Here is a 16104-nt window from a genome sequence, read left to right as displayed (position 1 = left end):
GATAACAATTTTTGTATAGTCAATGAATATACATTTATAACGTGTTTTACACTACTAACAACATCATCTCAGTTACGTTCAAATAAATTTGAACGAAAAGTTCCTTTATACTTCGCCGAATACATTTTTTTAGTTGATATCGACTATTGTCTATCACTCAAAAACTTATGAAGTCTTCTTAGCCGTGATAGTTTTCCTTTTAAATTCAGCATATTTCCTACTCCCTTGAATTTTTTGACATTTCCAGAATTACCCGTTCAGCTGGTGGAGGACACTGGACTCCATCGATTTTTTCCAATTTAAAACTTCATATTTCACAAATGGATTCCTAAATCGGAAAATGATCATCTCCGCTTCATGTGTAGGGGAGGTACTTACCATAAAAAAAATTAAAGATTTCATTTATTAGTTGGCATTATTAATATGTACCATCGAGGAAATTGATTCCTAGGCAGTTGACAGACCAACTTCATTCAGTTGGATGATGTCAATTCAATGTTTTATTTATATATTGTGATCTGTCGGCTGGGTTTGACGTAATGAGACCAAACTACGTACGTCCCCCATCTGCCTAGGAATCAACTTCTCTGATAGGACATTCATGCCGATTTACAGCTTTGTAGGTCCTATAGTCTCTGAGCAAAACCGCGGACAGACAGAAGGAGAGAAACTATAAGGGTTCCTTGTTTACTACGGAACCCTAAAAAGGACCAAAACAAACACGTTTGTTATATGGCAGAAAAAATATGAATGATATTATTTTGTTTTTAGTATATTTTGTTGATTTATCGGCAACAGAAATACATTAGTAGGTACTTATATACCTAATATTATGTGACAACTATAAAAGTCTAGCTATTCTTGAGATATAACCAGACAGACGGACAGCGAAGTCTTAGTAATAGGATCAAGTTTTTACCTTAACAAGTACTAAAATAATCTTGCACAAACGTTTGTTAATTATTTCCAATTAATAATATGATAATGAAATCAAACATTAGGTACTTGTAAAGTTGGCACCAAAAATCTGACAGATCAATGTCGGGCTAGGCGGAACTGTTTTGGCATGCCGCATACTTTTCTCAACCTGTACCACTCTAATTTAGCACTTAATGCTATATAAACAAGGGCCATAAAATGTGATTTAAATACCATGTCATTGTGGGACTGAAAACAGGAATACAAACGATGGCGTCGATTATGTATAACATTATACATCGATGATTCTATTCAAAATAATATTATAACCACGAAGTACCTAGTAAACTTTGAAACTTGAAAAGAACAAAGATTTGTTTCTTAGTTGCATTGATTAATTCTTTGGTTGGTTTTAACCAAAGTAGAACATTCGCTTTTATCTATTTCAATATCCATACAATAAAGCATAATAAATACGACAAAAGTACATAAAAACTTTCGCACTTTAATAACACGAGGAGCACGACTCAAATTATGTTTTATTAAGTCTAGTAATTCGGTATTCGATATTCTAGGCACGTTTCAACGTCTCTATTATAGGAGTCGGAAGTCTGTCACGTCATCTAAACGAGCGATGTACCGCCGCCCGCGGTAGAAGATCGCCAGTCGCCGGCTCATCCCGCTACCAATACGTTGCTATATATTTTTAGCCAGTGGCAAGTGCTCGCGCGCTACGCGTACGCGCCCGTACAAAATACTCACCGTAGTGATAAGTAAATAGTGAATCAAAGTGACATGACAGTGTTATGACGAAGGCTGCGATGGACCACTTCAAGCGACCGAAGTTCAAGCTGAAGAAGCGGCGGGTAGGTTCTCTCATCGCGAAGGCATTCCAGATATTTTCTCAATGTTTTCTTTTGACGAACTTGTTTTTATGTGTGGCAACACTCAAGGTAGCTTTGAGGAAAAGTATAGTGTTTGTATTGAACACATCTCGATACATTTTAGATCCACTTGTTGATTCTAAGGGGTAATTTTAACAATTATTGTAGTTATCAGTAGCAGGTACGTTATCAGCTGACTGTAGGAAGTAGGTAATAATACATAACATAACCTTTTGGCCTATCTTCGAATGGTAAATAACCATTACCATTTCGTACCTATACCATAGTAAGTTACCTTTTCGTATATTATCGTACTCACAATGATAAAGAGAAAAGGTTTGTTTGTTTGTATCGAAATGGTTGAGAGTCAGGGCCAATACTACTAGACCAACTTAGGTGAAATTTGACAAAGATAGACCACGGTAAAAAAATTAGAAATTTTACTAAGTAAGTTTAAGTAAGTAAGTTAATACGCGAGCGAAAACTTTGCGTTTTTTCATATAATGTCATTGATCGAGTTAATATTATTTTGATATTATGCTTTTATCATACATTTTTTTAACAAATACAACATTACACTCACTACAATGTGCACACTACCATCTTTTTGAATGACAAGCCTATACATATACGAATATACTCTTTTGTTTATAGTTGAAGTCTGTTGTCAAAGTAAAAATGGATTGTTGTTTTATAAATAGTCAGTACTTTAAACGGGGAGCCAAAAGAAGAAGATAATTGGTCGAATTTCGACCATTGGGCGATCTCTAGTACTTATAATATTGCGAGAAAATGTACGGTTCTCGCGTGATAACGAAATCGCGGGTAACGTGTATAATAATATAGTAAATTGATCTCCTTTCCACTTACAGCTCGTAACGTTGAATACAAATACAATGTATTAGTAAACACCATCACAGGTTTGTGTCGCGTATGGGAGCTGTAGGTATGTTTTGCTATAAAATATTATAATTTACAATATTACTATTTATTACAAGTTTTGCCCCATCGAAATACAAATACACTATAGAAAGATAGCTGTTATCGACGGACCGCTCACATATGGCACCATGGTTACTGTTATAAACACGTTATTTTAAGGAATATTATTTGTCTGAACTGAGTATGACAACCAACTAAAAATCACCACCACCACCACCATCACAACCGCCACCGTCACAGGGACGTCACCGACAAAAAATAAAATAAAATGCCCCTATATGACCTAGGCTATAGAGTTCTAAGCCACTACAAAGCAACAGTGGCATGGGTCGCTAAACCAATGTCGTTAGGAATTGATCTTATAGCCTAGAAATCTTATAGCCTAAGGCTAAGTACTCACATACGGTTTTGTTCGATAGTTTTACTCCAAATCGAGCAATAACCACCATGTGGACCGCAAAACTGACAGCTCGAAGGCTCGCTTCGAGCCGGCTCGATGGAATTAAATATGTCAAATGTGTCATTTCCTTCGATTCGCAGTAAAACTATCGAGCAAAACCGTATGTGAGTACTTAGCATAAGAAATAGATCTCAAGACCTAGGTCATAAAGTGGCACTTTATTTGAATTTTTAACAGTGACGTAGGCAGTGGACGATCGGCCTCAGCGAACATTTCGTGTAAAGATTCTTTCGAGTCAGTTACTCATCCATAGTATAGTATTTTGACGGTTAAAGCAATTGCGTGTATAAACTTGGTGAATGAGAAACGTATATCCCACGCTAACTGCCGCAGGAACAGGGAGTCAGTGACTCATTGTATATTGCTATTTGAAAACTTGGACTTTGCGAAAACCTGCGTGAAACAACGCTTTTAATGCCAAATGAAATAAGCTCTTGCAACAGGCGACAGCCACAAATTCTTGAGTCATATTTTATGCTCATTTAATACATGTATAATATTGAAATATATATATAATAAACACAAATGATAATATTGTTTCGCCGTGCGTGGCTTTGAATTTAACCCGTAACATTTATATCGGAATAGTGTTTTTAACTGATTACAAGTCTTATTTTAATAAGTTTTTAATTTTTGTTACCTACACAGGTATTATTGCAAAATATTTTTTAAAACATCAAAAATTAATATTTAATAATAAAAATGTTTATTTCGACTCAAAAAATTTAAACATTTTGTAATAAATTTTGTCCAAGAAGCCAAATTTTGTACAGTACCCTAGCGCTACGGCGGCGTAGCAGCGTAGCACTTCGTAGCGCCTATGTAAATCTCAAGATAATATAATATTATGTATATTTTTAATACTACTTAATATTTTTATGTAACCAGCAAATTTTGCAGCATTTTATTATTTACTAGCTGTCCCGGCAAACGTTGTCTTGCCATAAAATGATTTTCCCTGTTTTTGTGCTTTTCTCTTGAATTTTTTTCTGTTTTTTTTTATAGACCTCACGAAGCCCGAGACCTTTCCAATGAATGCAAAACCGTGGAAATCGGTTCGTGCGTTCTGTAGTTATAGCGTCAGGAAGTAAAACTCAACTTATTTTTATATATTAGACTAGCGACCCGCCCCGGCTTCGCACGGGTAAAAAATATATAGCCTATGTCACTCACTGAAAAAATGATTAAAATCGATTCAGTAGTTTTTAATCTATACTAATATTATAAAGAGGTAAACTTTGTTTGTTTACTCATAGATCTTCTACTACTACTCGACTAAGAGCTGACGACCAAATCAGTCATGTAGCTTCAGCTGTGTTAAAACTCCGTTAGCTACTTCCCTGAACAACCCTTTCTGATAATCTGATTGCTGGCAGGCCGTGGGCGGTGGGTGTGGGAGTGGTGGGGTGGGGAAAAATGAAAAAATATGACTGTATGACTCCAGGCTGTATCACAAGGACCGCTATAGATAGACTTCTGAAATTTATATCTATAGATAGACTTCTGAAATACGGAACCCTTCGTGCGTGAGCCCGTCTCGCACTTGGCCGGTTATTCTTTATTATCTATGTGAAAAAATTATAAATTAACATGTAGGTACCATCGCAAACACTATTAAGTCGCTGAAACTACATTTTTTTAAAATTTTTCCCCACCCCACTACTTCCACACCCACCGTCCACGGCCTGCCAGCACGCAGATTATCAGAAAGGGTTGTTCAGGGAAGTAGCTAACGGAGTTTTAATACAGCTGAACCTACATTTTTTTTCTTTTTTTCCCCACCCCACTACTCCCACACCCACCGCCCACAGCCTGCCAGCACGCAAATTATCAGAAAGGGTTGTTCAGGGAAGTAGCTAACGGAGTTTTAACACAGCTGAAGCTACATGGCTGATTTGGTCGTCAGGTCTCCGTCGATACTACTGATAGATCTACATTACTACTCAATAGTCAATACTCTGAATAGATCTAAACTCCTCTGCCGCGAGCGCACCCCCGACCCCGCCTTGATAGCAGCGCCCACTTCGAAACGGGCGAAAATCGCAATATTTTAATTTCGCTATAACTTCTAAACCAAACGTCCAATTTTAATCAATCACAGACCAAATATTGTCTACATAAACTGTACTTAGTGATGAAATAATTTATTTTGATAAGGATTATTAGCATGAGTAAATTAAATGCATTTAAATTTAGTCCAAAAAAAATCAAGATTTTTAAATAAAAAAATGGTTGTTGTGCCTCACTTGACATAGATAGGTATAGTGTGTCGCGGACATTTTTGTAGATATTTATTAGATCTACATTTATTTAGAACATTGTATAGTTCTATCTTTTATAGTTTAGGCAGCGTACGCAAAATAAGTAAATTTTCTGGTTGTTTCCGAAAAACTGAAATATCTTACGGAACCCTATATTTTCCAAAATAAAAAGTAGCCTATGTTACTCGTAAATAATGTAGCTTTCGAATGGTGAAAGAATTTTTAAAATCGGTCCAGTAGTTTTTGAGCCTATTCATTACAATTAAACAAACAAACAAACAAAGTTTACCTCTTTATAATATTAGTATAGATTAAAGCACACATACATTTTTAAAACTGTAAAATTTTTTTAAAGTTTTGACATTTTTGAACAATAAAAGCGATCGATCTGATCGATTAATCATAATATACTTCCTAAACTTATAGTTTTATAGTTAACTAAATACATACATGTAGAAAACTGTACATGAATAGAAATTAAGGCCAAAAGGTCTGATAAAAATTCCAATAAACGTCCTTGTACTCTTCAGTTTCGATATCATTGGCAATAAAGTAGAAAATACTTCACCGTAGCCTAATTTTCTTTTGAGTGTATATGCTATTGCTAAGTGTTTATTCACATTTCTTCCCAAATAAAATGAGTATTGGACACATAACTATAAATCTATCCTTACTTAATATTATATAGCTGAAGAGTTTGTTCGTTTATCGACCGATTTTTATGTAATTTGGCTTTTTTTTCGATAGGGTCTAAGCTACTGATCTGGTTAAGACCATGGTAGTTTAATGGTGGCTATATAACTAGTCTGTTGCTAGTTGGTTTGGAGATAAACAATGAGGGGGCCTGGCCCTCTCCCCTAAAGTCACACGTGTGACATTCTAATCGGACAATTAAAAATAATTTGGCACAAATATAGAGTGGACCAGAGGAAGGTCATAAGCTACTTTTGACTGGAAAATGTACGATTCCCGCGGAATCACTTATTTATGTGGGCGGTGCCGCGCGAAATATCTGGTTAACATTAAATATTTACAATTAATCATTAGCAACAAGTTATCTGTAACTAACCGAAACCGTCTGAGTGAGCGACAAATTGTGAATGACAGTCTAACGACTCCCGGCGTCTGTGTGAAAGGGACTTTTGTAGTAGTAGGGTTGTCAGCTTTTCGGAATTCATACCTACTTCAAAATAGGAAGCTACCTTTAAAGGAACTGTGTACGTAGCAACCCTAGCAGCAAACTAGGGACACGTATCGCATACAGCCTGATAGATTTTGTCTGTACCAAGACGAATGTACTCACACAGAAATTCGTCTAGTTGACAACCCTACTAGCGTGCTAGCGCCGCGCGACCGACCCCGCGGCCGATCGTCGCGACGTCACAACTAGGTCAACGACGTCTCCGGCGCGGCGGCGATCGATCCGTCCGGCACGCATGCGTCCGCCCATTCATAACCAAAACCGACCTTACCGCGCTCGCATTAAAATTACTTTTCCAATAAACCAATTAGGTATAGTTTACTGCATTTTGTTTGACAATTAAATTTATTCGCCAATTTTGGTCCCTATTTTATGAGCGTTGTAGTTGCTTTTTCAGCTGCATGCCCTGGAATTTCCTGGTTGTATTTCGAGCGTGCCTCGGTTATTAAAGAATCTACTCTGCTATAATATTTAGGGTTGAGTTTGTATTATAAGACGTAGGCATATCTAAACGCTGAACAAAATAAATAGTTTACATACGAGTACATAATATTATGGAAATAGAGTACTTTTACATGAAATCGATTTTTCATTGCATTGTCCATATTATATTACTGCTAACTACTAACAAGAAACTATCATAATTTTGTAATTGAAACATTTTTGGTGTTTACTTTAGTTTAAGAGTCCGATAAGTATTTTATATTTTGAACATTTGCTCCTTGAAATACTGTAATTTTACAAAACAACGTTACAGTTTACAACCATTTCAATTCGGTGGCGCTTGTTTTGATAACCTTTAACGAAGCCGTGACTCAACACAGTTTCGGCGGAAATAACAGGAAATCCTGTAAAGGGATACCCCACAATGAGCTTACTTAAGCCGTCAGATTTGTAACGACCACGTTCCAATGTCAAATAGAACATGCTGGAACCCGCCAAAATAACATCTTGAGATAAGGCAGGTATTGACGCACAAACATTAAAAATAGGTTTAAAAAAGTTTAGGATAAAAGATTGAAGATTGAAATGACGACTAGACGTTTATAGAAGACGTTGAGATAAAATGTAGCAGCAACTTGTTGCACGATGTCACACGAGAGCAGGGCAATTGTAAAATAGCTTTTTATTAAAATCTGTCTGACTAAATTAACGAAAATTTACTCGAGATTTTAATTAAATCATGTACTATATTTGTAAATTGTTTCACATGTAGATTTTTCTAGTAACACAGGATAGTGATTTGCCTATGCAATATGCATGATAAATGCCTATTAATAGACTAACATACGACTTTTGGATAGGAAACAAGTGGTCCTATGTCTACCATTGAGATTCGGAAATTCTTGACATTAGGGATTGACCTTTAAAAGCCGAGATGTTCTTGACCGCATAATGGTGCAAAAATGTATAATTCCTTCGTGCACGTTGACACAATTTCATGTCAAACAAAGCGGGATTGTAATATTTACGTGCGCTGCGCGCGCAGTCCATTCACTGGCGGGCCGGAGGGGGCTCAAAGCCGACCGCGGCTCGGCTGCAGTCGGGTGTGCCGCGGGCCGCGACCACGACGGCCGACCACGACGACATCCCGCTGGTGGTCCAGAGCGGCCACCATCTGCCGCTGCCATGTCGTAACATGATGGGCTACAACAACCAGGGCCACGGATACAACAAGTTGTTTACGCAGGTGCGCACTGTGCAGTGAACGTGTAGTGAAACATGAAGCGACGTATTTGGGACTTTTTAAAGAGCATCGGTAAAATTACCCACAATATACCGTCGGCTAGACGTCACACGTAGGATTTGTCGATATCGGTAACGTAGTTGTTTTGCTAGTTCGTTGACTGTCAACAACAACACCTTGTTTGTATTATAAAAATGTTTGTCCTAAAACAGTATATTATTAGGGTATATTTCTATGTTAATGGTGTTTTATAAAAATCTGCTATTAGAGCTAATATTTATTCATATAGGCCAGTTTGGGGTACGTTACAAAATAATATAATCATTGATGCTAACCTTACTTTTCAGGTCATTCCATATTTACCAAGTAATAACAGACGTAGTGCAGTAACTAACGCTAGCAAAATATTCTGTTACTTTTCGTGATAGCGTTTTATCAGCGAGTCTGTCGTGTAACCACTTAATATTAAGCTATATAATTGAAATAACTTTTCTAATACACCAACAACTAAGAGGTTAAACGGCCATATACATGGGCGTACCGAAGGGGGGCAAGGGGCCCCTGGATCATGTTGACATCCCTACTAATATATATTATCTAGTATTATAAAAGTACTAGATAATATAATAGTATATTATCTAGTACTTTTATCTATAAAAATTAAGAAAACGAATTTTTGCCATTTCTTTGCAATTACAATATTTTTACAAATAAAAATTATTAATTTTTTATTTTTTATAAACACCTAGCTTATGAAAAATCTGATTTGCCCCCCTGGCCCAGAACCTGGGTAATTTGCCCCCCCCCCCCTCCTGGCACCAGAACCTGGGTAATTTGCCCCCCCTGGCCCAGAACCTGGGTACGCCCATGGCCATATAAGATTCTAATTAGCTATTTGACCGAGCTTTGCTCGGTATTCGATGAAAATGACATTTTTTAAAAATGATTCCTATCTAGATCGATTTATCGCCCCCGAAACCCCCTATATACAAAATTTCATGAAAATCGTTGGAGCCGATTCCAAGATTCCAATTATACAAGAATTGCTCGTTTAAAGATATAAGATAAAGTATTATTAGAAGGATCGAGAACTCGGAACACCGTTAAGAGTATTAACGCCTGAAACCCTAGAAGCTTTCAGCCGTGGCAATTTATTTTGTCCATGAGCGTTGAACTGTGGAAATTTGTTTTCCTCGGGCAAAATTATACACCGCACTGAGCAGATAATGCTTCTGCTTAGTAATTCGGCTAGTTATGAGTGTCAATATCAATTTACACTTCTAGCTACTTCGTCAATTGAGAGGAACTGTTATTTCCTGTAATTTTGACCCAATATCGGCTTGATGGAGGATGAGGAATGAAGATTGTGGGTACCTACATGAAAGAAAAGTTGGCGGTATAGGTTTTTGTCAATAATACTTACTATCTTTAGAAGACAATAATCTGCTTACTATTAACCGTTACGCCTGCCCGTTTTTTGGTAGAGAAAAAACTTTGGAAGAGTATATCCATCTATTCCAATTTTTTTCCTACCAATGGTTTATTCGTCTTCCACAATTTCGTATAATGAAAACGAATAAGGGTCTTTGTTTATTCTTAGGAAGCGTGATTTATGTAGAAATACTAATTTGCACACAAAACCAGTCTACAAGTAAATTTACAACTTTTATTCATATGTTAATATGTAAGATTTACACTTATTGAAAATATCTTCTTGAGGTTCGATTCATTGACAAGATGGCGGCGCGGAGGCGGAAACGCAAGCGTTGGGATCGACGCGCTAGTGATGGGATGGTCGCGCTAGTGATGTCTCGCGTTGGGCGTAGACATACTCCGGGCCGGGTTAAAGTGACGAGGCAGCTGGTGAGTTTCTTTCCAGGTGCTGCGGGGTCACCTCCAAGTAGGTGTAGGTGTAGTCATCGTTAAAGGTAAGTTTGCAGCTAGATATCTTGTAGAAAGTAGTTGTAGAATATAGTTTGCTGTAGTTAAGTAGTAGAGTTTATTGCAGGTTTCCAGTGAGCTTCTTGATGCTGTCAGGTTAGTATTTAGTTTTCATTTGGTAGTGGGCAGAGACGAGTGAGAGCTCTGCGTATTGTTCCTCTCGCTGTCCTTATATCAGCGACACGCGAGATTCCGTCCTTTCCAGGAATAAGTTTCTCAATGCGTCCGAGGCGCCAACTGAGGGGCTGGACGTTGTCCTCTTGTATCAAGACCATGTCATTTACTTGTAGCGTATTCATGTTTCGCTTCCATTTTGTACGCTGTTGCAGCTCGCTGATGTATTCGTGTTGCCAGCGTTGCCAGAATTGTTGGCGCATCCTCTCGATCGTTTCATAGCGGGACCGGCTGGGGCGTGTGTCGTCAATGGCAGGCGTCGGTACCGATGTTAGCGGCCGGCCGATTATGAAGTGGGCAGGGGAGAGAGGAAGGTAGTCTGTAGGATGGGAAGATAGTGGGGACAGCGGGCGACTATTCATTATGCCTTCGACCTGTGCGAAAAGTGTGGACAACTCTTCGAAAGTAAGATTGGAATTGCCCATAACTCTTTTGATATGGTGCTTTGCCGATTTTATGCCGGCCTCTGCCAGACCAGAGAAATGTGGAGCGTAAGGGGGATGAAAATTGAACTTTATGTGTAAGTTAGTTGCAAGATCAGATATAGCATTAGAATTGTTTTTAAGAAATTGACCTACTTCTTTAGAAGCTGCAGTGAAGTTTCGACCATTGTCGCAAAATATTTCAAGTGGCTTCCCCCTCCGGGAGATGAATCGACGCAAGCTGAGTAAAAAGGCGTCTTTAGATAATTCGCTTACCGCCTCTAGGTGTACACATTTATAGGCTTGACAGATAAATAGACACAGATAGCATTTGGAGAGGCGAGCGCCACGACCCTTCTTACTTGAAATATTGAACGGTCCTGCGAAGTCCATTCCAATGGTCTGGAAAGGAAGTGCGGGTGTGACACGTTGTTGGGGCAAATTACCCATCATGGGCGTCAGAGTTTGTCCTCGATGACGTCGACAAGTTACGCAGCGATGAACAGTGGTGCGAGCTAGCCTCCTACCGCACACGGGCCATATAGAATCACGAATAGAATATAGGAGATGCTGGGGACCTGCGTGCATCAGGCGGACGTGTTCATGCTGAAAGATTAATTTTGTAAAATGGTGAGTAGAGTCTAAAATAATTGGGTGCTTCTTATCATGGCTATAGGTGGAGCGGTCTAGTCGACCACCTACTCTCATCACTCCCTCCTTATCGAGGAACGGGTTGAGTGATAGAATGTTGCTTTTTGAAGTGATATCTTGCTTTGTAGATAGTGCATGATATTCTTTGTCGAAAGATTGCTTTTGTGCTCGTATTGCTAGAAATAAAAATGAATTATTAATCTCTTGTACAGAGAGTGGACCTGATAATTTATTGTTTTTGTTTTTCAGGTTGTGCTTTAGTCGTAGAACGTAGGCGTAAGTTCGCTGAAGTTTCCCTAGTGTAGAGAAATTTTCAAACGGGATAGATAGATCGTCGCAGTCGGAGCTCGTCGAAGGGAGGACTATAATCTCAGGTAAGTCGTCATCTTGTTTCTTTGTTTCAGATGGAGCCTGCGGCCATTGGGAATCGTCCGCGGCGAGGTACGGGGGTCCGCACCACCACAGCTCGTGCGCGGCTAGCTGGTCAGCAGACGCACCGCGGGAGATCATGTCGGCGGGGTTGGCGGCGCCGGGCACGTGGCGCCACGCCGACAGCACGGTGTGCTCGCATATCTCCACAACCTTGTTTGCGACGAAGCTCTTCAGTTTGCTAGGACTGCTGTGGAGCCACGCGAGCACGACGTTGGAGTCGCACCAGTGTGTGCACGACGATATAGAGCAGCGCAGTGACTCGAGAACGTTCTTGGTTAGGTTAGCAGCGAGTAGCGCTCCAAGTAGCTCCAATTTTGGTATCGTGAGGGGTGGCTTGGTAGGTGCCACTCTCGATTTAGCGCATAGTAGATTGACTGATATGTTACCTTCTTTGTCTTTACATCTTAGATAGATGCATGCGCCGTAGGCATGCATTGATGCATCGCAGAACGAATGTAATTGTATTTCGACTGGATCTCCAGACAAGGCTCTCCTGGGGATTGTGATGTTCGCTAGTGATGAGAGACTGGCCGTGATTTTCTTCCATTCCTTTTGTAGATCGTCAGGAACCGGCACGTCCCAGTCCAGCCCACGCCGCCACAGCTGCTGCATGAGCAGTTTGGGCTGAACGGTGCACGGCGACAGGAGGCCGAGTGGATCGTAGATACTGAATGTTGACGATAGTATTGTTCGCTTTGTAAATTTTTCTAGCGAGCCAGAGGTCGGAGCTTCGATAGTAAAGTATAGCTCGTCTGATTGTGGAGTCCAGCCCAAGCCGAGCGCGCTCGAGGCGTCACTCAAGCTCAATATTCCTTGCAAGTCGACCGTCGAGATGGGGAAAATATCAGGTGCATTGGACTTGAATTTCCGCAGATTGAAGCAGCCCGATTTTAAGTGAGTGGTGACTGCATTCAGAATGTGTAATAGATCTGCTTTCGTGTCGCTGCCGGTCAACATATCATCGCAGTAAAAATCCTTTTGAATGATTTGTTTTATTGTTTCATCTCGACACTCTTCTCCTAGTGTCCATAAGCATTTTGTAGTTAGATAGCTTGCACTGGCAAAGCCGTACGTGACAGTATTCAGTCTGATTGTCTTTAATGGCTTCTTTTCATCTTCACGCCATAGAATCAGTTGTAGCTGTCTGTCGTCTTCGTTGACAAGGACTTGGCGGAAGAATTTGTTTATATCGCCGGCTAGTACGTACTTGTGCGTGCGGAAACGTAATAGAATAGCAAAGATAGAATCTTGTACTTTAGGGCCGGTGTGCTGGATATCGTTGATGGAGACGCCGGTGGAGGTGGGCGCGGAGCCGTCAAACACGACGCGTAGCTTAGTAGACTCGCTCTGCGTGCGCAGCACAGCGTGGTGGCACAGGTAGTGGCGGCGCGCATCCGGTGGCCGGCCCTCCACGGGCGAGCAGTGGCCCAGCTCTACATACTCGTCTATAAATTCAGAGTAAGCTTTTTTGAGTTCTGGCTCTTTGCGAAATTTTCTCTCTAGTGATAGAAATCTTTGCCTGGCTCGATAGTAGGAATCGCCTAAATTGTCCAGTGAGTCCTTGAATGGCAGCTTTACAATGAAACGGCCGTCTTCTTGGCGAGAAGTGTGTGTATTGAAGTGTTGCTCGCATTCCTTCTCGCTGCTGCTGAGCAGTGGCCTCTTGGGGAGTTCTTCTAGCTCCCAGAATCTAGAAATTTTCTCGTTGAGATTGTCAGATGTGTCGGTCCTTGAGAAATTGCATTTAATGCTCCTTGGTTCACCGTTACTAAATATAGGGCCAGATATTAACCAGCCTAACTGTGAACTTCTCAAGTAAGGTAAGTTAGCACCGAGACACCTCTGTTCGTTGCCCACAATTTGCCAAAATAGGTCTGCGCCTATCAGCATCTCGACTGGGGCAGAGATATTAAATGTAGGATCGGCCAATTGTAATTTAGGCGGGAGATTGAAATACCTTTTATCGATAAATTGTTTAGGTACATTATCGGTGAGCTCAGGTAGTACGCCGCAGGCTTGCGTTACATTGTAGTCAGTGCAGAGAGAGTTCAGGCGAACTACACTTCGTTCTGAAATGGAGCCGCATGGGATGTTTGCAACACCCATAATTTTAATAGGCACTGTGGGGATAGAATTTAGTTCTAGTTTTTGTTGTAACGCCTTAGTTAAGAATGTGCCTTGGCTGCCTGAGTCTAAGAGGCATCGCACCGTAGATTTTTTGTTATTGTGAGGATTGGTTACCTTGATTATAGCCGTGGACAGTAAAACTTGATAGGCAGTCTGCGAGGCTGAAAAATTGACAGAAACACCCTGCGCTGGTGCATCATTGTCGTCAGCGGTGAGAGCTGACTGCGCAGAGATGCTCGAGCCTCCAGGCTGCGAAAGTGGAATGTGAAGCAGTGAGTTGTGTCGTTTACGACATTCACGACATGGACCTCGACGACATTCTCTGAGTGAATGACCCTTTTTTAAACAATTTAAGCACAGCTTTAACTTCATCACCTCCATCTTTCGTCGTTCTACTGATAGGGATAGAAATTTTGAACAATTGTAAATACTATGGTCACCCGAACAATAATTGCATACCCAGGGTGTTTGAATTTTCGCGCCATTATCATCATTGTTTTGTGTGGTACACGAAAATGATTTATAAGATCGCTCGTTTTTGTTTGTATTGTTTATAGCATGATAGTTTGTATTATAAGATTGTTTTTTAGTATGGCAGGATTCTAACACATCGGCTCGGTCATGTAAGAACTTAGTCAACAGGCTGAGAGAAGGCATATCATTGATAGTATTGCGGTGCTCTTCCCAATCGCGTTTTGTATGATAGTCCAGTTTATTTGTGATAATATGGATAATCAGAGTGTCCCACTGCTGAGTAGGATGGCCTAAACTGGACAGCGCTCTGAGGTCCTTATTAACTTGATCGACTAAAGATCTCAATGACTTGTCTGATTCCCGCTGCACTTGTTCTATATTGAATAAAGAATTGAGATGGTTATTAGTCAGATAGCGTTTATTATCATAACGTTGGCATAGCAGGTCCCAAGCTTCCTGATAGTGCGCATTGGAGACCTCAAGATTAGATAGGACTCTGGCCGCTTCACCATCCAAATATGAATTGAGATAATGAAATTTGTGGACAGGCAACAAGCTGTCGTTCTCATGAATTAAAGATACATAAGTGTCCCGGAAATCAAGCCACTTGGAATAGTTTCCGTTGAATTTACCAACTTGTATTTGCGGAAGTTTAAAATTTGGTTGATGATGTGGCCGATGAACATTAGGAAATGAGCCAGAGCCAGACTCTGATTGATTTTGTATAGTTTTGTATTTGTCAGAAATAGTTCCCGCTAAAGCAATCACCTTTATGAAATGTGAGTCTGTCTTGTCCCTTTCATCAACTTCATCATCAATATTATCAAAATTTATTTGGTCGATTTGATCTTGCAGCAAACTGAATTCTGTTTTTAAATCATGAAATGTTTGCAATTTTAATGATAGCTCATTCACTTGCAACTCACTTAAAGTTGGCATTTTTTGTATTAAATCAAGGTAGTTTTCAAACTTAGTTAATCTGCCTCTTATACTAGCGCGCTTTGTAATTAATGTTGTGAGTTCCGCAGACATTGTGAAATTCAAATTATGAAATAAACACTTGAATTAGAGTATATTGAATATGAAATAATAATTGTAACTATAGAGTTATAGGCAGACAATAAATATATAATAGGCAGACAATAAATTAAAAGATCTCACGCTCCTCTGGTCTGCAGTTACCGTCACTCCATCGGCGTCAGCGAAGCACGGGGGCAGCAAGCGGCGTGCGACGTGAAGCGTCGGGTGTGGGAAGCACGCTCGGGACTCGTGGGCAGGCACAGTACTCCTTTCTGGGCACTGGCCACAAAGATGGGCACGGGCACCTCTTGCGCTGAAATAGTCGGCCCAAACCGGGGTATATAACATGCAAAACAAGGCAGTGCAAAGGCAGAACATTCGGGGGCGCAAACAAAATGCAAGACTTGAAACAAATCCAAAGAAATGTCAAAATTTCAAAATGCAAGAATGTATTGTAAAACGGCGTGCATTGTTTTAAGAGCTAAATTATTCGATGAAATAATATTTAAT

General features: G+C 40.0%; 1 protein-coding gene across 15 annotated transcripts in view; it reads left to right on the top strand.

The window, feature by feature from the left end:
- The first annotated feature begins 1615 nt into the window (after positions 1-1615).
- LOC121734177 (voltage-dependent L-type calcium channel subunit beta-2) overlaps positions 1616-16104 on the top strand; it is a 32346-nt gene continuing 17857 nt past the window's right edge. For 9 of the 15 annotated variants that reach the window (XR_006036690.1, XR_006036688.1, XM_042124695.1 and 6 more), the window contains exon 1: positions 8367-8425. Coding sequence is in view for 12 of the 15 variants with exons in the window: in XM_042124695.1 (XP_041980629.1) it covers positions 8389-8425 (37 nt within the window). In the remaining 3 variants the exon portion in view is untranslated. The other 6 variants (XM_042124732.1, XM_042124688.1, XM_042124680.1 and 3 more) reach the window with 5 other exon arrangements.

This window comes from Aricia agestis, chromosome 1, assembly GCF_905147365.1.
Source record: "Aricia agestis chromosome 1, ilAriAges1.1, whole genome shotgun sequence".
In the NCBI taxonomy this organism is placed as follows: Eukaryota; Metazoa; Arthropoda; class Insecta; order Lepidoptera; family Lycaenidae; genus Aricia; species Aricia agestis.
This window is presented reverse-complemented; position numbering and strand designations above follow the sequence as displayed.